General features: G+C 33.1%; 4 protein-coding genes across 4 annotated transcripts; 1 reads left to right on the forward strand and 3 right to left on the reverse strand.

Annotated features, from left to right (window-relative positions):
* The first annotated feature begins 5,119 nt into the window (after positions 1-5,119).
* On the forward strand, positions 5,120-12,719 carry HELRODRAFT_108261 (hypothetical protein). The gene is made up of 15 exons (XM_009031070.1): positions 5,120-5,301; positions 5,494-5,598; positions 6,408-6,481; positions 6,686-6,799; positions 7,055-7,219; positions 7,454-7,584; positions 8,857-8,925; positions 9,146-9,266; positions 9,357-9,513; positions 9,632-9,773; positions 9,855-9,938; positions 10,060-10,323; positions 10,512-10,608; positions 10,832-10,918; positions 11,269-12,719. Exons 2-15 carry the CDS (start codon positions 5,495-5,497, stop codon positions 11,358-11,360), a joined length of 1,701 nt encoding a protein of 566 aa, XP_009029318.1. The 5' UTR covers positions 5,120-5,301; position 5,494; the 3' UTR covers positions 11,361-12,719.
* A 1,646-nt stretch (positions 12,720-14,365) lies between these two features.
* HELRODRAFT_108264 (hypothetical protein) lies at positions 14,366-16,018 on the reverse strand. The gene is made up of 2 exons (XM_009031071.1): positions 15,648-16,018; positions 14,366-15,287 (listed from the first exon to the last, which is right to left on the reverse strand). The coding sequence occupies exons 1-2, from the start codon at positions 15,811-15,813 to the stop codon at positions 15,028-15,030; spliced, it is 426 nt and encodes a 141-aa protein (XP_009029319.1). The 5' UTR covers positions 15,814-16,018; the 3' UTR covers positions 14,366-15,027.
* Positions 16,019-16,496: 478 nt separating this feature from the next.
* Positions 16,497-17,191, reverse strand: HELRODRAFT_69241 (hypothetical protein; the record flags this gene model as incomplete). Its single annotated transcript, XM_009030543.1, has 3 exons — positions 16,497-16,599; positions 16,771-16,838; positions 16,964-17,191. The coding sequence occupies 3 exons, from the start codon at positions 17,189-17,191 to the stop codon at positions 16,497-16,499; spliced, it is 399 nt and encodes a 132-aa protein (XP_009028791.1).
* Positions 17,192-19,302: 2,111 nt separating this feature from the next.
* On the reverse strand, positions 19,303-20,496 carry HELRODRAFT_69833 (hypothetical protein; the record flags this gene model as incomplete). The annotated part of the gene is made up of 3 exons (XM_009030615.1): positions 19,303-19,476; positions 19,833-19,955; positions 20,308-20,496. Coding segments are annotated over 3 exons (486 nt in total), but the record flags the coding sequence as incomplete, so codon positions are not given.
* Between the last annotated feature and the right edge of the window lie 572 nt (positions 20,497-21,068).

Consider the following 21,068-nt stretch of genomic DNA (forward strand, 5'->3'; position numbering starts at 1 on the left):
TTCATATAATACAAGCGCACAAAAGATACAATCTAGAATATATCATACAATGTATGTGTGTGTGTGAAATGAATGTTTGTTTGTACATAAATGAATGTGCATCTTATTTTTGACTGCACAAACCACTGAGAATGAATCTGTGTGTGTGTGTGTGTGTGTGTGTGTGTGTGTGTGTGTGTGTGTGTGTGTGTGTGTGTGTGTGTGTGTGTGTGTGTGTGTGTTGGTATCTGTGCGGCTATAAAAGGTGTATATGTGTATGCGCGTACTATACTATACATAATATATATATATATATATATATATGTATGTATAATATGTATATATTAGGTACTGCATACAATTGTATGCGTTCTCATGTATATATAAAGTAAGTGACAAAGAGATCAGATTTCAAACGGTTCGTTCATTCATTCGTAGCGTGTATAAGACGGCATCTAGTTAGGAGGAGTACGTACGTCATGTTCTGTTCCGTTGTTTGTATTGTTAGGTTATGCTGTTTTTTTTTATGTTTCTGTTACCTTGTGTTTGTTGTTAAGTTTCTGTCTGAAATGTTATATATTGTTGTTCTTCGTTCTTTATTAGGTTGTTTTACTTATATGGGAAAATGTTATGTATGTATGTGTGTTTGAGTGTGTGTGTGTATGTATGTATGTATGTATGTATGTGTGTGTGTGTGTGTGTGTGTGTGTGTGTATGTATGTATGTATATATATATATATATATATGTTTTCATTTGTTTTTTATGTGCTGACTAACTACTAAAGTTTAAACTATATTAACATTCTACCTCCGTCTGCTTGCTTATATTATTTTATATACTAGTAACCTTATTATAAATTTCGCTATAGTATTATATTATAGTGATAGATCTATTTCCAATTTATTATACCTGGCAAATACATCGTGAAGTGTTAATTAATTAATTAATTATAATCCTACCCATCCATTCATTCAGATTTAAACTAGCTGAATTATCACGTGGTAAGAATCACACAACGACCTAACATCATTCAAACACTACTACTCAACAGACACGGATATTGTGCACATATAAATAAATTAAGTGTAGTATATAAAATACATCATTCGTTCGTTCATTCGTTCGTTCGTTCGTTTGTTCTTATATTTATATCATATCATAGGATACACAAAGGTACACAAAAAATGTTAGTATTGTTTTTCATTTTTTATGATTTTGGTACATTATTTTGTTTAATTATTAAAAAAAAGATAGCTATTATTATTATAAAATTTAGCATTAAAAATGAAATGTATTACTTACTCCAATTATATAAAATAATTCTACTTATACTTATAAACAATTATCATCGGCATATTACATATACACGCACATACATATACAACACGCACACACGCATACTCACAAACATATATACTCACACACACACACATGTGTGCAGATTCACACCACACACACACAAACACACACACGCGCGCGCACACACACAAACAAACACGTCTATACATACATTCACACATACATTCACACATACATAGAATAACAACAAAAACCGATACAAGTTTTTGTTATTTATTCATCTTCTTTCTCTCTAAATCATCATACTCACTCATAATGTCATAATTTTCATCGCATTATCATCTTCATCATCGTCACTTCAGCACCATTTTTACTTCTACTACATCTACATTATGCAATCTTGTTTTTTGCCTTACTTATCATCATATAATTATTATCTTTATTATTTCTATCACATCTTAATCACTTTCACCTTCAATTTCATCTTTATCATCATCTTTATCATCATCATTGTCATCATCATCATTACCTCCATCATCATTACCTCCATCATCATCATCAGCAGCAGCATCATCGTCAGACATAAGCATAACAACATTACATTTTCACCTACCATCGTCATAGCCATCATCATCACCCTCACCCCGTGCTCGTCATCACCAACTACCATATGAACGGAGATGTTTACCTTTCTAAGTTTTCAGCGAGGAAATCAAATTATTATTATTATTATTATTGCTTTCAATAATAATAATAATAATAATAAAAATAGTAATAATAATAATAATAATAATAATAATAATAATAATAATAATAATAATAATAATGGAAACTCTTTAACGACTTTGGTTGAAATAAAAGAGTTTCTATTATTAATATTATTATTATTATTATTATTATTGCTTTCATTTTTCTTTTTCTTCTTATTATTACAAAGTTGTTTCATGGTTTAATCATTTCAATTATTATTATTTGAGAGTATAATTTATATATTTTTTAGTATTAATTATGGAAATTATTTTTATTTGCTCTTATCTCCTCCATCCATCCATCCAACCATCCACTAATTTTTTTGGCCTCAACACCATTTCTTAGAAAGAGTAACATTACTAAAAACATAGACATAGAAGAACATAGAGAGAAAAAACATAGACATAAAAGAACAAAGACTAAATAGAACACAGACATGAAAGGGCAGATATTAAAAAAGATATAAAAATATGTATAACGTTACAATAAGTATTTCTGGATGAATGTATGGATGAGTCATGTACCCAAAAGCAACCAGAATAAACAATTATACAATTATTGGTGGATAATACACACACACGCACACACACACACACCACACACACATTTTTGTATGTTTTTTGCATATATTCACATACTCACACAATATATTCAACAATATACATGTGTTTTACAAAAACACATTTATGTACGTATACATGTATGTATGTATTTATGTGCATATAATTTTTTTTGAACTCAAACTGTCGTACACGCAGTTATTAAGAAATATCACCGCCTTTTCCGCATTGTTGAGTTTGTAACTAAGTTTGACAATTTTTCGAACAATTATTATATCATTGTTATTCATTTATTCTTCAATGTGTGTGTATGTGTGTGTGTTCGTTTTAGTTTCTGTCACTTTATTCCATAATATTTCTGTATTTCTGTATTTTCTTGCGTGTAACAATTCTTGCATTTGAATGAATTTTCAAGAATAAAGATATATTAAAAATATGGAAGGTACATTCATAACACACACGTTCACAAGTTCATGGAATGATGGAATGGTACGCCAGTGCACTCACTGTACAGTACATCTTGTACACACATATATAATCAATTGATGTTAAGTGCATGTACGTGCGTGCGTGTGGTGTGTGCGTGCAACTGTATGTTGGTTACTAGAATAGTCTGGATAAGCACTTGAATGTTTGCATACAATGCAATTTCTCGTTGTATCTTCTTGCTTGCTGGATTATATTTCGATTAGTAAGTAGTTTGGTGTATCTTGATACAAATAATTACTAATTATTATGCAAATGTATGTACAATCTTGAGATAATGTATGTACATAATGATGCATGCTACCGCGAGTAACTAAAATCATTGAAAAAATTGTGTTATAAGTGATACTACAAAAATACAATATATCTTGCGATGAGAGGACGAATACCATTTAAAATCCCGAAACATACCGCACACACACACACACACACACCCATCTAAAATTCCGAAACACATATATGTTATATCCATTGCATATAACAAATGAACAGATGTCTACCCCAATCTGGCTTGGAGTGGGAGGTGCCAAACCTCAACCACGAGTTCTGAAGAATTCTCTCTTCGGTCATGTTGCTGATGCTTTCGATGAGAAGACGATCGTCAAGATAGGTTTGTTGTGCTCTGTTGTCTATGTTAGTTTCTTGTGTTGTCTATGCTGGCTTGTTATTTGATGTTTATTTAGATTTGTTTGTTTGTTGTGTTGTCTATGTTGGTTTGTTGTGTTTTGTATATTGGTTTGTTGTGTTGTCTATGTTGGTTTGATGTGTTGTCCATGTTGATTTGTTGTGTTGCACGATTACCTCGATGTTGATGATATTTTTTAAAACGACAAAGTTAGATTTGAAGCTGCAGAATACACAGAGTTGATGTGAACGCATTACTGTTTAAATGTTTCTGAGAGAAAAATTTTTAATTAGTGAAACTTTTGTGATAGTCTATATTTCAAACCTCAATCATAATTGAAGTACATACATACAATAAAAAATTCGTCATGAAAGGTGAAGTTTCTCCATATGAGAAACGCATGAAAGCCAAAGAACTTGAAAAACAACGAGAATTAGATGAATTGTCTACGGCGGTTGTGGAAAATGAAAGCCCTGCTGACGGATTGGATGGAGATAAAATTAATGATGCTCCTGGAATGAAAGAAGCTGATGAAACAAAGAACAGTGTGAAGAACAGTAAGGGAGATCTTGATGATGGTATAGGAGTAGCTAATCATTCCGCTAAAACTGACGATGTTAAAAAAGAAAATAAGACTAAAGTTAGTTCATCTAAATATCACCAATTAAATACAATTACTTTTTAATTAATTATAATTATACTAAACAAAAATATATTAATGTAAAATAAATGCGCCAATCAGCCATCACACACACACAGACACACACACACACAAGTACACTTATGTATTCGTGTGTGTGTGTGTGTGTGTGTGTGTGTGTGTGTGTGCGTGTGTGTAAGTTGATATTTACATCACAAACATCTGTTGACCTCTCAGACTCAAATGCATCTTATCTCATCTTATTCCATCTTAACAACTGTTGTTTCTTTTGAGTTTATTTTCTTTTTATGTTCTGTCTGCTTGCTTGTGTGTAAAATTTTATTGATGTTTAGTCGAAGTTATTATTTTTCTTTTTAATTATTTTTTAATTAATAATTTTTGCGAATGTTTCCAATTTCCATTGTGAAGATGAAAAGAGAATCAAAATATGTAAAATCGTACCAAGCTCCGTAGTTTTGGTTTTAAAACGTTAGTAAACGTGGCAGTTAATAAAAGATGCAAGCAGCGAACCGGTTAAGTACTCGTCTGTTTACGGTGAAAAATGTTTGAGAGAACGGGCACTTTAGCATAAATTGCACACTTTACAAATTTTTACAGTTCATCTTATAAAAAATTAAATTAAATTTTCAATCTTATCAGTAAATCGTTTGTAAGTTTTAGAATAAATTAAATTTTTAGTAACGAAATATTTCAATAATCGATTTGTCGAACCATCAACAAACGGAACATTACTTTTGTTTTTTTAGAACTTGTTTAAAATTTAAACAAGTTCTAAAATTACAATATTTGTTAATTTTGATAATTTGAAATCAAAATTTTTAAATTTTTTGCGTTAATTTTAATTGTTTGATTTTTTGCGATTGTTTCAAATTGACTTGAATTTCTCTAAAAAAAATTTTGTCATCTAAAAATTTGCTCAAATTTTTTTATTATGTCGACAGTCTCGACAGATGAGGTTACAGAATTTTTTATTTTTAAATTTAAACGTATTAATTTATTATTTTGCTAGAAGTCAATACCGAAATTTAGCTTTCTGCTATTATTTTTGATTAATTAATTAATAATGCAATAATTGACATCAAAAATTTGATTAATTTTTTAAATTTAACATTGAATTAAAATTCAAAATTATGATGCAGAATTCTGCAAAATCAACTCTTCTGATAAAAGGTGGAAGGATTGTGAATGATGATTACTCTTACATGGCAGATGTTTTAATTGAAGATGGAGCAATTGTGTGAGTGAATTTAATTTAATTAATTTAAAGAAACTGTCTGTGAAACGTTTATCTGTTTATCACCTATCTACCTACCTGTTCTTCATTCATCCATCTGTCCATCTATCTATCTCATTACTGATATTGCCTGCAGATGTGCACTTATTGGTCCATTGTTGTATGCAAACATGCATACAACACTCAACAGTATACATCACTTATTTATATACATTATACAATACAATGTATACATACATACACGGTTGTATTCTTCGTGCATATGTTTAACACCTACACACATATACAAAATGTATGTATTGTATGTGCAATACAACACATTCATGCACACATGTTTGTTTATGTAATTGCAGTGCAATCTTTGTATTTATTGTATCCACCTACCCATAAAATGTTTTCTTATCATGTTCAACATCTACTTTCCACTTCACTGTTTTTTACTCCATACTTTGATTAACTTATTTAATTTCTACTCATCTGTAAACACCAGACAAACAGCTAACTTTATACTAAAAGGTATTTTGCCTCACGTAGGCATTTCAAATCATCTTTCTGGGATATTTTTTGATTTTTGCAATTAATATATCAATGTTTGGGTGGCAAGATGGTGAAATTTTGGAACACCTGTTCTTATCTTACTGTGACCTAGTTCAAATTCAGAACGGTGCCCGTAAAAATGTATGGAACATGCACTCAATACACATATATTGACCTAGGCTATGTGTCATAATTTGTAATATTCGTAACTAATATGAAAAAGATAAAATAAACGTTGTTATTATTTACATACTAATTAATTTTTTTAACCAAAGGTGTATAGAAGAGAGCCTTGCAGCTCCAAAAGGGGCAGTTTGCATAGATGCCACTGGCAAACTCATTCTACCAGGTTTGTTGTTTTTGTGCTTTTCTTTATAAATTTGTTATTCATACAACTTTAAATATGAAATTTATTTTTAAATTCATCTTTATCTTACAACAAATTGCTGTTGCATATTTTTTTTTTTGATTTGAATAATTTAAAAATTTATTCATTTACATTTTCTTGATTGAATTACTAGATCAATTATCTTAGTTATGTTATGCTGAACAGGTGCAGTTGACTCGAGCACTCACTTTGATTGTGCCACACAACTTCCATTCAGGTCCATTGATGACTTTCAAACTGGCACCAAGGCTGCTATATCTGGTGGGACCACTTTAGTTGGTTGGTGGATTGATTGACTTTATTTGTTTAATTCAGAAAGGTCTCCCTAAAAATGTTGGTTAATTATTCGTTGATTGACTGATTTATTTATTAGCCACTTAGCTCTCTTAATGGCTTTTTTTTCACAGAACTGACAGCCATTTAATTTTAAAATTTTGATTAGAATGTAAATTAGCATCTATGACTTCATTTAAACATGCAAAATCCCTGAATTTGTAGATTCTTTCTTAATGCAATTGAATGAATTTGCTCCAGCAAATAGCATTGAGCCATCCGTGGACCAATCATATTTGGAGGTTTTTGATGAATGGCAGAAGAAATGTGAGAACAGCTTGTGGTGTGATTGTGTCATTCAAGTAGGACTCTCCTGGTGGTCTGATGAGGTCGAGGCCCAAGTCGAATGTCTGGTTAAGGAGAAGGGTGAGTTTCTATGATGATGATGATGATTATAGGGGGATGATGATGGAGAGGTTTATGATTGGAAGATATTAGTTGAGAATGGCTGTAATGATGATGGATGATGCAGATAGAGATGACTAGAATGATGATCATGATTAGAAGGATGAGTATATGATTATGTTGTGAAGATCGTTTTGATGATTAGGATGAAGTTAATGATGAATGTCATCCTCATCACACCATCATCAACAACAGGAGTTGCCTCCTTCTACATACCTCTACGAACCACGTACAATGACGAGGAACTTATCAAAATATTTCACAAGTTGAAATCTCTTGGTGCTGTACTTCATGTCTACCCATACAATCATCAGCTTGTGCAACTGGTTGGTTGGTTGGTTTTATTGGCTGATTAGTTAGTTGGTTGGTCAATTAGTTGGTTGGTTGGCTACTTGAATGATTAGTTAGAAAGTTAACTGGCTGATTAATTAACTATTTGATTGTTGGATGGCCATTATTGACCAGTGTACCAATATGCATTATAAATTTGACTTTCAAACAGACACTCTTTAAATCAGGTCATATCACATAATAACAATGATGAGTGATGTCATCTGAGAGTTAACATGCCAACAAATTTTGTGTTTGTTATAGTCAATAATAAATTTGAAAATATTCTTTGTAAAGTTGTGTGCTTCTGCATTGAATTGTATGCATCTTATTATACCATGAGATTGTGTTATGGGGCAAAACTTCAAAAGTATGTTATAATTACTTCGTGGTCGTGTTGGGGCTGTACTGACATGATATCACGATTCTAGTAGTTATGGAAGTGGATAGCAATATTAAGGTGGATCTGTACCTTTGTGTACTTTCCCAGATAAATCTAATTAGAGCATCATTAGTTTAGTGGTTTGACTTGGCCTAATGGTTTAATTTTTAGTGATGAATGATTAAGTTATATTGAAAGAGTGGAAAGCTTTGTTTACTTAGGGGATAAGCTGAACGCAGATGAAGGATGTTTGAGCGCAGTTACGGCTAGAGTTCGTGTGGGATGGATGAAATTTAGGGAACTGGGTGGGGTATTGTGTGGAAAGAAATGGTCTGTGAAGATAAAAGGGAGGGTATATAAAGCATGTGTGAGAGCAGCGATGGTATATGGTGGTGAAACTTGGGTGTTGAGGAGAGAGGAGGAAAGTGTACTGCAGAGGGCTGAAAGAGCTATGGTGAGGATGATGTGTGGGGTTAAAGTGAAGGATAGGAGGAGTAGTACAGAGCTGATGTCGATGATGGGACTGAATGAGAACATTGTGACATTGATAAGGAGATCAAGATTGCGGTGGTAAGGACATGTGTTGAGAAGGGATGAAAGAGTCGGGATTAGGCGAGCGTTGGAGTTCGAGGTTGAAGGAGTGATAGGAAGGGGTCGTCCGCGATTGGGATGGAGAGAGCAGGTGGAGAAGGACAAGGTGAAAGCGGGGTTGCGTGATACTGAGGCGAGTGACAGATGTGGATGGCGTCGAGGGGTATTTCGGTTTCATCATAGGTAGCCAAACGGCAACCCCCGATCTCGGGGAAAATGTCGTCTAAACGTGTGTTGTTGTTGTTGTTTGATGAATGATTAAGTTAAATATAAAATTTCATGTTGCACCAATCAGAAATGTGAAAGCTTGTTGCATCAAGGAATGTCGGGACCTGAAGCTTGGTTGATTGCCTGCTCTGAGGATGTGAGTCTTTCTCAATTTAGTTTTAGTTTCAAGTTTCTTAATTTATTGTTTAATTAATTTAGCATTCTGCCAAACAATTCTTTAGTTATCCATTTCACTATATACCTTGAAAAATGTTGATGTCTTTATTACTCTTTGTCAGTCATATCGTTAGTAGTTGATTGGCTGATGATTCAGTTCGAAGATAGAGTTTCTAAATATATATTATGAATTGTTCTAGATTGAACTTCAGTCAATCCATCACTACATCATATTGGCCAATCAAGTTGGACTTCCACTGTTCATCAATTCTGTGACTAACACAAGTGCTGCCCAGTTGGTTGCTATGAATCGAGCCGAAGGTTCTTTCATTTGCATATTTCTTGTTATTTATTGGTTTTAAACTTTTCACATTATTCAATTTTTAATTTGATGTTGATTTGTTGTCACAGGTAAAAACGTATTTTGCTCAATGGATGTTGCTTCCTTAGTTAATGAAGAATCCAAATTGCTCGATGCTGATTGGAAGGTTGCTGCCCATCATCTTACTCTTCCACCGAACAGATATGATCAGTACAACAGTGAACGAATGATTGGATATCTAGCCAAGTGAGTATCATAATTTTAGTTGCTACTTAACAAATTGTAAATATATTTTTACTAACTGTTACGTTCATTTATCAGCATGAATGACAAATTAATAGTGGCGTCTACATACACTTTGCAGCAGCAGCATCCAGGCTGTATGTTCAGAGCACAGATCATTCACTACAGAACAGAAGGCAGCTGGGAAGGATAATTTTTGTTGCATCCCTGCTGGAGTGGCATCCGTTCAGGAAATGGTTCAGGCTCTCTGGGGCCTCACCGTGGTTAGTGTGACGAGGCGGATATAGAGGAAACATTTTTGCTGTAGTTCATTGACTGAACATAAATTAAAATTTCTGAACCAGGGATCTGGTAAGCTGGATGCATGCTGTTTTGCTTCACTAACTTCATCCTTTCCTGCCAAATTGTTCAACCTCTACCCAAAGAAGGTGCTCATTCTTGATTCATTATAACGTTATTATTTCAGTTCTCTGTTTCGTTAATTATACCCCATCGTGTTAATTAAAATGAACTTGAACTTGACCTCATTCCCAACATGAACTTTACCAGGGTCGAATTGGTGTCGGGTCAGATGCTGATGTCATCATTATGGACACTTCCAAGGATCATGAATTCAACAATGACAACAGAATCACAAAATCAGATTTTAATGTTTTTGAAGGATTGAAGTTATCTGGAAAGATTGACGTCGTCATAAAGTCAGGAGTGGTTGTTGAGATGAAAAAGGAGGAGCCACAGCCAGTAAGAAGGAATGGCGCATACATCAGGTGTCAACCGTTCTCCGATGTGGCCTATGGCAGGAGTTTGTCTAAGGTGCAGAAGGATATATTGCAAATTTTATCCTAATAGATCACTTAATTATTATTGTTATTTACCCAATGTATGCATGAATTGAAGATGTCATCATTGTCATAGTTCTTTCATCATTAAGGCAGCCCTCTTAGGACATCACAATCTCATCATATCTCCATCATATTATTTCATTACTTTCATGTAAGCAGACGGTATTCCATTCAGTTGTGAGAGAGCCCTACGCCGGGCCAGTGAGTGGAGTTGATGGGGATGATGGCAAGAACAAGGCCCCCTCATACGCCGCGGGTATGTTAAGTTGATTATAGTTTCATTTCGTTACAGGGTGTCCAGGGCTGATTTAGAGAATCATTATCAGGATAAAGACATGCTGGTCGTCGGCTGTTTATGTCTGGTGTGGCGTGATTCATTAGTTTTGTTCTAATGTTTTCGCTGTTCGGATTGCTCACTTTGGAAGTATCATTATATAATCATCTTCATCATCATTTCCATCATCATCTTCATCACAAAGGTCAAAGATCAGACAACTTTTGTAGACCGCCAACGAAGAGTGGTGGGAGAAACATGCAGGATACCACACTATCCATCAGTGTCGAAGGTCAGTGTGCAGGTGATGATGATGGTAACCATAATGATGACGATGATGATATGGTAACTGCAAGGATGATGGCGATGATGATATGGCATGGGTATCATACCCAGTATGGTTTGATCATATTGATGTCTGAAATGAAAGATGTCGTACGAGGGCAACTTGGTATGTAGTTAAAAAACACGGACGGGGCGGATTCTATATTGTAAATTTCAAAATTAATCTCATCAACGAGGTTATTGGCAGGTTGTTTAGTTTAGAATTTTGTAGTAATGGTAATAAATATTAATGTCAATAATTGAACTGAAGTACGTTGTTAAAATTAAATGTCTGTACTGTAAATGTAACTACTGTAGGAACGTATGCCGACGACCCCGTGAAATGTCAGAAGCTGGGTGGATATCGAGTTAACCAACCACCTGGTGGCAGAACCACCCAGTTTTGGTGATCATAATCATCATCACTATCACATTTTACATCATCTTTATCTCCATTTTATAATTTTTATCACCATTATGCTAAGTTCATTGTCGTCATCTTTACTTTCATTATCAACATCGTCTGTTTTATCACAATCACCATTCTTTTTATCGTCATCATCTTCATCACTATCAAATTTTCACTTATTTTAAAGCAAAATGTAACATCCATTTCAAATAGCTTTATATTAAAATATTCTCTTTGTTGGATTTTTAATTTAAATGTTAGCGTTTCATTTTAATGTATTTTTCTTACATCTTTTTTTTTTACAGATTTTATTAATGATTATTTAGTTATATTTATACACAAGTTTAGTAATTTTTAAGCTCGCTGCTTTTAAATATAACATATTTTTATATATTAATTTTTTTCTTTTGCATGCATTACAAATTTATTAAAATCTACATAATAAAGATGATGGTTATTATTAACTCTACATAATAAACAATTTGGTTCTATTCATTTTTGTTGTTAAGAATACCTCTAAGTCATTTTTTATAGATGTGTTCTCGGCATTTTTACTAGTTTTACTCCTTCATTCGTTCATTCAGGCTTTCAACCATCACAATATTGCAAAAATTATCTTACCGACAGAATGGGCCACGTTTTATTATAACTCCATTATAACATTAGTAATTGTTTTATGGATTCTTATTTAATGAACAAATTTTACATATTTTATATTATTTTTTATACAATCATGAGCGTCTAAAGACCACTGGATGTGAATGTGTCTTGCTCTCAAGTGCTGTTATGGTTGAATTCACTTTTATATGAAATTTTAATTCTTTAATTAAAATCATAAATGTAATTCAACGCGATTTATTCAATTTATAATATTCAATTTAGTTGGCTTTACATTATACTAGATCTAAAGAGTGTCGAAACCGACACACTTAATCATAATTTTACATCGTTAAATTGTGCCTGGTCGAAAGATGCAAGTTGTCTTATCATTTTTTATATTCCTCTGTGACTTCACAAATTATTTAATTTTGTTCGTTTTATTTTAGTTCTTACTGTATATTCGTTATATTCAAAATTATTTGATATATTTTAATTTTTGTCAGCTTTCATCTCGTCTGAAATAAGTTTTCATTTTAAATTTAAACTGTTGTTGACTATCTATTTCCTTCCATTTTTCCCCTCAAATTTTCTTTCAGGGTTGTGTTCAAAAATTGTACTACAGACTCGGTTCAGTTCTTGTGCATTTAATTCATTACTTTTACTATATTAGATTAGTGGTTACTATTTTAATAATTAAATTGCGTAATTAAATTACATGGTTCTGTTGATTTATTTCTTGAGCAATAAAAAAACTGGAGGCGAACCAATCATAAAGAATATTTTTTTAATTGTTATTCAATGGAAACAATGTAGAACAAAAATAAAAATGATCAACAAATTATTTTCAATGCAGAGGTAAATTATCAATCATCTTTCATCACAAATCTACTTTTTGTTTGAATTTTTTGATGGTTTGACAGCGAAGGATTTCGTTTCTATATTTGTCGCTCGCATCATTATTTCTTTTTCGACTTTGTTGTGCACTATTTTTGTGATCGTCTGTTGTGTTGTTGCATTATGCAATATTTTAATTTACAACCAGATAATAAGAAAATGTGTACATAATAAACACAAGTCAAGAACAAAATAAGTGTGATGTATTGATCTTAACCTTTTTTAATTTGGTTTCTTCAACATGTCTGGCTTTTTTGGGAGCTATTTCAAAACCTTTGTATAAATAAAAAATAACAAGCATTACAGTAACAAGTGCTAGATCTTAGATATCATATTTCTATGAGAAAATAGAATACACAAGTAGCCCAAAGAAGCAAAGATTAATAATTAAAATATTAAATTAATATTAAAGATTAATTATCAATGATTGACTAAGAAAAATAAAAATCAAAGATTAGGACTAAAAATCAAATAATTGGCACACTTGACCTCTAAGGCCTAACCTGGTCCTAACCTAAAAAGTTTCAATACAAAAACCGTATGCATGGTGAGTAATATAAAAAATATAAAATAATGACCATTCCATTAGTAAGTTAGTTCGGTGCAAAAAGTTTTAAATTTACTAACTTCCTTTCTTTAGACCCGGGTTTTTCTTTTTATGTTTTTCTTTGTTAATTTTTGCTACGTTTGAATTTTTCGACTTTTTGAATCCTTGAGCCATGATTATTTACCAACACGGGATCTGGAAAGCCAACGAAAAGGCGAACACGCACGAGGGAAATGTTTACATAATGTAGTGATGTACTGATAACTAATTATTAATTAATACTTCATCTTATTCATATACTTAGAATTATGTATTATAGAATATTACATTCTATATTATATTCTATGTTATATTATATATATTTATGCTTTGAATACTTTTATTGCCATCTAGTTATTTTTCTGTTAAGTATGTTAGACATCAACTAAATATACAATAAGCTGATGATTGATGGTAATGATTGATTGGTGGTAAGCATGCACTGTTTGCTTGAGGTTTTTTATTGAAAATTTTTAAAAGTACTTCATCGGTCTTATTACAAAGTAGCCAAGAAATTCATTTTCCACTTCATGCCTATTTTATATAAGTGTTTAAAAACTTGCCAAAAGTTATTCTCAAAATTTATATAGAGATTTAGTTAAATTTTATCTTTACCATAAATTTTCTATCCAAAGACACTCTTTTGTAACACCTCAAAGAATCAAATACTTAGATGAAAACATACTCAAGTACAGGTAAAAAGAATTGAAACAAATCATGTACTTACTGCTTTTACCCATTTCACCGTTCTATCGAAATGTTACCAATACATTCATTCACTTTAACGCACTTTATTTACATAAATTTACTTGACGAAGTATTTTAAAACTTCGATTTTGAAACAAAATAAGCACTACAACTGGTTGAAGAGATGACGCCCATTGCAGTCCTTGCCGTCACAACCAGACCAACACGACACTAAACAATAAACTATTTATATAACTTTATTTCGACAGAAACCACAGACACAATCAAGTAACTAATCCAACGATATATAAATTATCAATATTTCATCCCACCAGCTAAATGTTAGAGATCTGAGTCCAAATGTTTGGGTGAAATTGTATGCAGAATGAAAGTGCATATATATATATATATATATATATATATATATATATATATATATATATTTATATATACGTATATTAGTTTGTATATGTACACCAAAATTTGTGAATTGAGGAAACAACAAGACGTATAAATTGCTGTTACATAAAAAGGTGTACATTAAAAAATATCAAAACACTTAAATATTAACGTATATACACGAGTAAAAATAGATATATAAAAGAATATTATACACACATAAACATAAAAAAACGAACATCAAAACGACGTCAACACTGCTATCCATAAATGCAATTTATACGTGAAGTTTTGTTGTTGCTAGGTTATTATGAAAATGCTCTTGAATTATTAGCAAATGTAACATGATTAACATTTCAAATCCTACACACAAACGAAATTAAAAATATAATTATTCGTTTTCTATTGAAACGTTTTACCTGAAATTAAAAAAATATTAATATATAAAAAATAATATTAAACGAAACGAATATAAAAAAATCTCCTGGCATCCAAAAAACGTTCACTCGTAAACGGAAACTTCACAGAGAACAGCTTGGAACTTGTCCACCCAGGGTTGTTTCACGCCAACCGCCTCAATGAACACGAACCTACCGACTCTGGATTCATCGCACTGCAGATGGAGGGTGGATTTGAAGAGGGCATCGTTCAACCTCGTGACGGTGCCGCAGTGTTTCGCTCCCGCTCTATCCCCATCCACATCCGTGTACACGTCCAGTCGTTCCAAGTTGTATATGTAGTCTTTGTAGTTGAATTTCGAGTCTGCGTAGAATGTTTAATGCAACAAATATTTTAAAATTCTAGTGGGAAATTGATTTGAAATCATTGCTTGGTATTTGTCTATGTTGAAAAATAAAAAATGAAAGTAAATTGAATAATCCATTTTTTAAAGTATCGAATTGCGAACAAGTTATTTTAGAGGCGTTATTTAAAGCAAATACAATTTTATTTGCGACAATTTAATGTGAATCTTTCCGAGTTAGGCTTTTAAATGAAGGAGCAGTGTGTAAAAATAATCCTGCTCTCATTATATTAACGTAAATAAACATTTTCAAAATTAAATTTGATAAAAATCAAACAAATTAAAATGCAAAAAGATAGAGACGTAAGACAAACACCCACCACCTTGACCCTGACCCTGCCACGTGACGATAACCATCCCGGAGATGCTCCTCTTCTTCGAAAGATCGATTTTAAGAGTCGGTTTGTCAACGTATGAACTGTCGAGAACGACGCAATCTGTGATGTTCTGTGTGACATCTCCATCGACTGCTTTGAATGACATCATGTGACTCCACCCATTCCTCACGTGACGCTTCCATTGTTTCCTGTTGTTGATCCAGGTCTCTTTCTTGTAACTCAAGTTCTCGGCTGATATAACGATGAGATGGGATGATGGGACAAAAATGCAGCATTCAGAAAGGAACAAATTAGTGGTAATGCATATTACTGCTAAATAATAGGAGCAAATATGAAAAAAAGAAAAAGAAGAAACAAAATAAAAATGATTTGAAACAAAGGTTACCGCATGGCGTGAACTTATTGACCTTCATGAACCCTTCAGGACAACGACCTGATTTTAAGATTCAATTATAGATGATTAGCAATAAAGTTATTAACATTAAAGTGATTAACGTTAGAATTATTAACAATAAAATGATTAATGATAAAATTATTATCAATAAACTGTCGAAACATAAATGAGACAACGAAATATAGTCACAGCATGAAAAATCACGTTAAATAGAGAATACAATAACATGCTAGCAAAATGTTCAAAGAGTTTGAACAAAAAGAAAGGAAAATAGAAAGTAAGAGAGAAAAAGAGAGAGTGAGAGAAAGAGGATTAAAGAGACAGAGAGACAGGTTAATGAACAAAGAATGAGAACCTAGCAAATGAAATATATCTAAATTAAGCATTTTAAGTAAACAATTAATTAATTAAGTTAATAATTTAATTAATTAATATATTTATTTTTTAAACGATGTGGGTCTACCTTTGTATGGACAGCCAATGACACCGGCCCTCATGCTGATATGATGTTGCCAGTCCAACGGGTGAAAGCGTACGTACCTGCCCGTAAAGTTTTTTTTTATTTTTACCCCTTATATAAGGGTTCGTTATAAATGATTAAATGTGACTTTTCAATTTAATGCTATAAATTTTGCATCCTTCACTCAGCAGTTTCTCATTGTTACCAACAAAAAAATCTGCTGGAATGAATTAGTTAAAATAATATGCAACCTGGCGACGAAAGGAGAGTTTAAGTAATGGTATCTCTCGATGTCTTTGTCCATATTTCCTCCAAATTCCTTGGTTTTTAAAATAAAACATTAAACATTTTAAAATAAAATTAATAAAACATTGTTTATTTTTAATGTTTATCGCAATTTTAATAATTTGTATTAATTACAAAATGATTTAAAATAAAACTGACTTTAGGATCGAGATGTGGCGCGTCTCTGTAGAAATGCCACTTCTCCGTATCATTACTATAACTGATTTTGTACTTGGTGACCCACTGTTTCTTCCGGCTGTCCAATCTGCCTTTGCTGACCAGTCCCGTGATCATCGTGGGCGGTCCTATGTCCAACTGGAGCCATTGATTGGCTGGTGAATTGGAAAAAAAACAGTTAGTGTGCGTGTGAGTTGTGAGTTGTTTCATCAACTTTCATCATTTTAATTGCAATATCATAACTAATTTAAATTCACCAACGTATAAATGGTTCGATGATATTCAACTATTAATAACGTTATAATTTATTAAAAACACGTACAAACACACACACACACACACACAACAAACACATATATACACGTACACACACACACACACAAATCGACAAATCAAAGTGTTAATCCATTTGTTACTTGATGTTTGACGGTTCAGTGTCACTCATCATGTTTTGGTTTTAACATACACACACACACAACAAACACATATATACACGTACACACACACACATACACACAACAAACACACACACACACAACAAACACACATATACACGTACACACGTACACAATTTACACAACACAGACACATATATACGCACACAACTTACACACACGCACATACACATTAATTACAGATAACATAATGAGGTACTCACTACCTACCATCATTATCTTTTGGACACCAAGCTTTGTTGGTGACGATGTAGCCATCCTCTGCTCGGCATGAGCTCCCTGACATTCATCATCACCATCATCATCATCATTATTATTATTACTATTATCATTATCATCATTAAAAAATTGTTTCATATATCACCATAATCGTTACCAATTATCATTTTCGTCGTTGTCGTCATCATCACCAACACCAGAACCGTCATCATCAACGTCATCATCATCATCATCACCATGAACCTCGTCACCATTATCATCGTCATTTTATCCACCATTAACTATCATCACCAAATTTTAACTGCGATCGAATGGTCATGATTGGCATTGCTATAATTTTTCATCATCTAAGTGATAGCTATAATGATAATCACGTGCACGTATGCCTACATACACAAATACAAACACACACACACACACCCAGAGAGAGAGAGATACACAACAAACACACATAGTTACATCAAAATTGCAAACCAACCAATACACATAAAAACTTGTATAATCTACGTATACATTCACATACATATATAGATACAAGATGCACACAAACATACACAGACATACACGCGCGCACACACACAAAGGCTGGCAACAGACATACACTTAACAGCAAACCAGACGATGTTAAATAGCCTATTAACTGATAATAAGATGAATTACAAATTAACCAACATTACGATGAATTAATTGGCCTTATTGCAGGAGAACATTACAGATTACAGACGGACTGACAATTGAGCCAACACCAAATAAGTCATAATACGCTAATAAAAAACACAAAAAGTGACTACTAATTTAGCTTAACTTTATTTTCTCCACGAAAATAATTTTCAATGTTGTTGTTGATTCGGATATTTTTTAAGATAGATCGGGTGGCCCAACAAAACGTTTTACGAGTCAGGGCTAGAGTTAATTGTAAAGTTATTTGCACAATGATACAATAGTCTACGTTTTACGAACCACGGCTAATGATAAATTAGTCTACTAAGTGATAACTGTTAATCTATTTATGGACCACCCTGCATGAATTAGTAAATAAAAAACATAAATGAGTAAATGATGAATGAATGAATGAACGAACAAACGAACGAACGAACGAATAAGTGAATGAATTAATGAATGAATAAATGAACGAATGAATGAATGAGTGAAAAAGACTAAATGAATGAATAGATAAACGAGTATATATAAAGTATGTATGTATGTATCGATGTGTATAACTGAATTATATATACATATGTGTACTCTATATACAATACCTTTATTATATATATGTGTGTGTGTGTGCGTGTGTGTGTGTACCTTTCATGTTGAAAGACTTCTCACTGGAGGCTGATATGCGTGTGGATGGAGGGATTGATACGACCGAACGGCACGCTTCAAGGTGTTTGTTCATTTATTAATTCAATATTTATCATAAAAACTTTTCTTATAAAAATAAAATTATAAAATTTATTATCGTTGGTTTATGAAATAAATTCCAAAAATGTAAATTAATAATAACAATGTAGCGATTGACAATAAAGAATTTCAATTTAGAGGTAGATGAGTCTAGCTTAATGTAAATATACCCGAAAAATTATTCAAAAATAAATTAATGACTATATTATTAATAAAAAAATGTGTAGAAAATATAAGTTAATTTTTTTAATTGGGATAATTAAAAACAATGGAATGAATACTTTGGCATCCGATGATTTCGACTCGCATACTCGGATGTCGGTTCCAAGTGACGACGTGAAACTTAACGAACCGACCGAATACCGGCTCGTCGAAGTACGAATGCTTCGTCGAATACGAATCTCGGTTGCCTTCAAATACCTGTTGATTGATTGATTGATTGATTACCTGTAACACGTCGATCGGATAGTTGATATCGGTTGTGACTGAATGATGATGAAAGGAATGATGAAAGTGATAACGATAATTTAAACTGTCCCGAGAGCGATGGTAATGTTGACTGAGGCATTAATGCGGTAAGTGATTTCACTTGATTGATTTGAATGAAATGATGTTAACGATAAAAGTGATGATAACTGCGACGATTGCATACAAAATTATGATGAACACGATGATGATTTAACCAGTATGATGATGTAAATGATGACAACATAACGGTGATAATGATGATGACGCAAGGATTCATAAAAAAAATGTTTTCTCTCTGGTTCTCCAACCTTCTGATTCCCGTACGTATCAACCACGTAGTTCCACCTGGATGCATCGATACTGTACGTCACCATAAATGACGTCACCCACTCATTTCCGTCACCTCGACCCTGGGTCATCACCCCCGTTATCTGTTTAGTTGGTTGGTTACAAATTAACAGCACAAATAACAAAATATAAATAAACGTAGCCGCTTGTTCGTTCGTTCATTCTGTTGAGCAACCAACCAATCAGCCGGTCATCAACCCGTATATCGTTTTGTTAATCAAAAATAATCAATCGAACAGATGAGAAAATTTTAAATTAATATAGCGCGCAACGTGAAGATGCCAGGAAAAAACGCAGCATTCACGCACATGAAACGCTAGACCTCCCACGTATTCACTCACACTCGCAAGCCTTCCACTTGACCACTGCACCATCTGACGTCACTCGAACTAATCAATAATTTGGCCAACTATCCAACAAAAGCAGCAAACCAACTTTGGCAGCGACTCCCAGGTCGACGAGCAGCCACTCCGACGACGACTTGTACTTGGCGCACCAGGCCTTCCCGTTCGGTTGGTAGACGCGTGCGTACTTTTCATGGCAGGAAGAGTCCCATTCTGTGGGGTAGGTGGATGAAGAGCTGATCTGCCAGTCCTGGATTTCTCCCGAGGTCATGCCCAGTGGGACGCTGTGGTCACAATCTTTTAGGGTATGGAAAAGATGATGGTGAGGATGAAGAAAAAGATGGGAAAGATGATGAGGTGACGAATGAGATAAAGAGAATGAAAAGAATTCCAAATAAGAGATTTGATGGCATTTGATGTGCGAAAGAACATGGTTTTAAAAAGTGCAGGTGTGTTATCATCAATTATGACAGACAGGATGTTTGGTTGCGGTTACGCCAATCCACTTGAATTTACAATTTCATGTGTTATGCACTCTGTTTAAGTAAATACAACGTGTGTGTTTGTGTGTGTGTAGGAGTATGCATGTATGTGTGTGTATGTATGTGTGTGTGTGAGTATGTATGTATGTGTGTGTATATGTGTGTGTTGTATGCGTGTGTGTGTTTTCGGAAGATTTGTATTTTTGTGTACGTAACATCCATCAACATATTAAGTGCTTGTATACGGAAGGGCGTGGGTTTCCTAATTGAATAATTTATGTCAGATGGAGATGATAGGTGTGTGTACGTGATGTATGTATGTATGTGTGTGTGTGTGTGTGTATGTGTGTGTATGCATGTATGTAGATAT

The sequence above is a fragment of the Helobdella robusta genome, assembly GCF_000326865.2.
Source record: "Helobdella robusta unplaced genomic scaffold HELROscaffold_7, whole genome shotgun sequence".
Lineage (NCBI taxonomy): Eukaryota > Metazoa > Annelida > Clitellata > Rhynchobdellida > Glossiphoniidae > Helobdella > Helobdella robusta.

What these genes read in the sequence shown, in the direction of transcription:
- HELRODRAFT_108264 (XM_009031071.1), bottom strand. Translation starts at nt 15,813, where the DNA reads ATGATGTCATTCAAAGCAGTCGATGGAGATGTCACACAGAACATCACA. An exon ending in GCAGGGTCAGGGTCAAGGTG is followed by an intron (nt 15,288 to 15,647) that starts GTGGGTGTTTGT and finishes CATTCTACGCAG; the next exon opens with ACTCGAAATTCAACTACAAA.
- HELRODRAFT_108261 (XM_009031070.1), top strand. Translation starts at nt 5,495, where the DNA reads ATGCAGAATTCTGCAAAATCAACTCTTCTGATAAAAGGTGGAAGGATT. An exon ending in ATCATCAGCTTGTGCAACTG is followed by an intron (nt 7,585 to 8,856) that starts GTTGGTTGGTTG and finishes TGCACCAATCAG; the next exon opens with AAATGTGAAAGCTTGTTGCA. An exon ending in ATGATTGGATATCTAGCCAA is followed by an intron (nt 9,514 to 9,631) that starts GTGAGTATCATA and finishes TACACTTTGCAG; the next exon opens with CAGCAGCATCCAGGCTGTAT.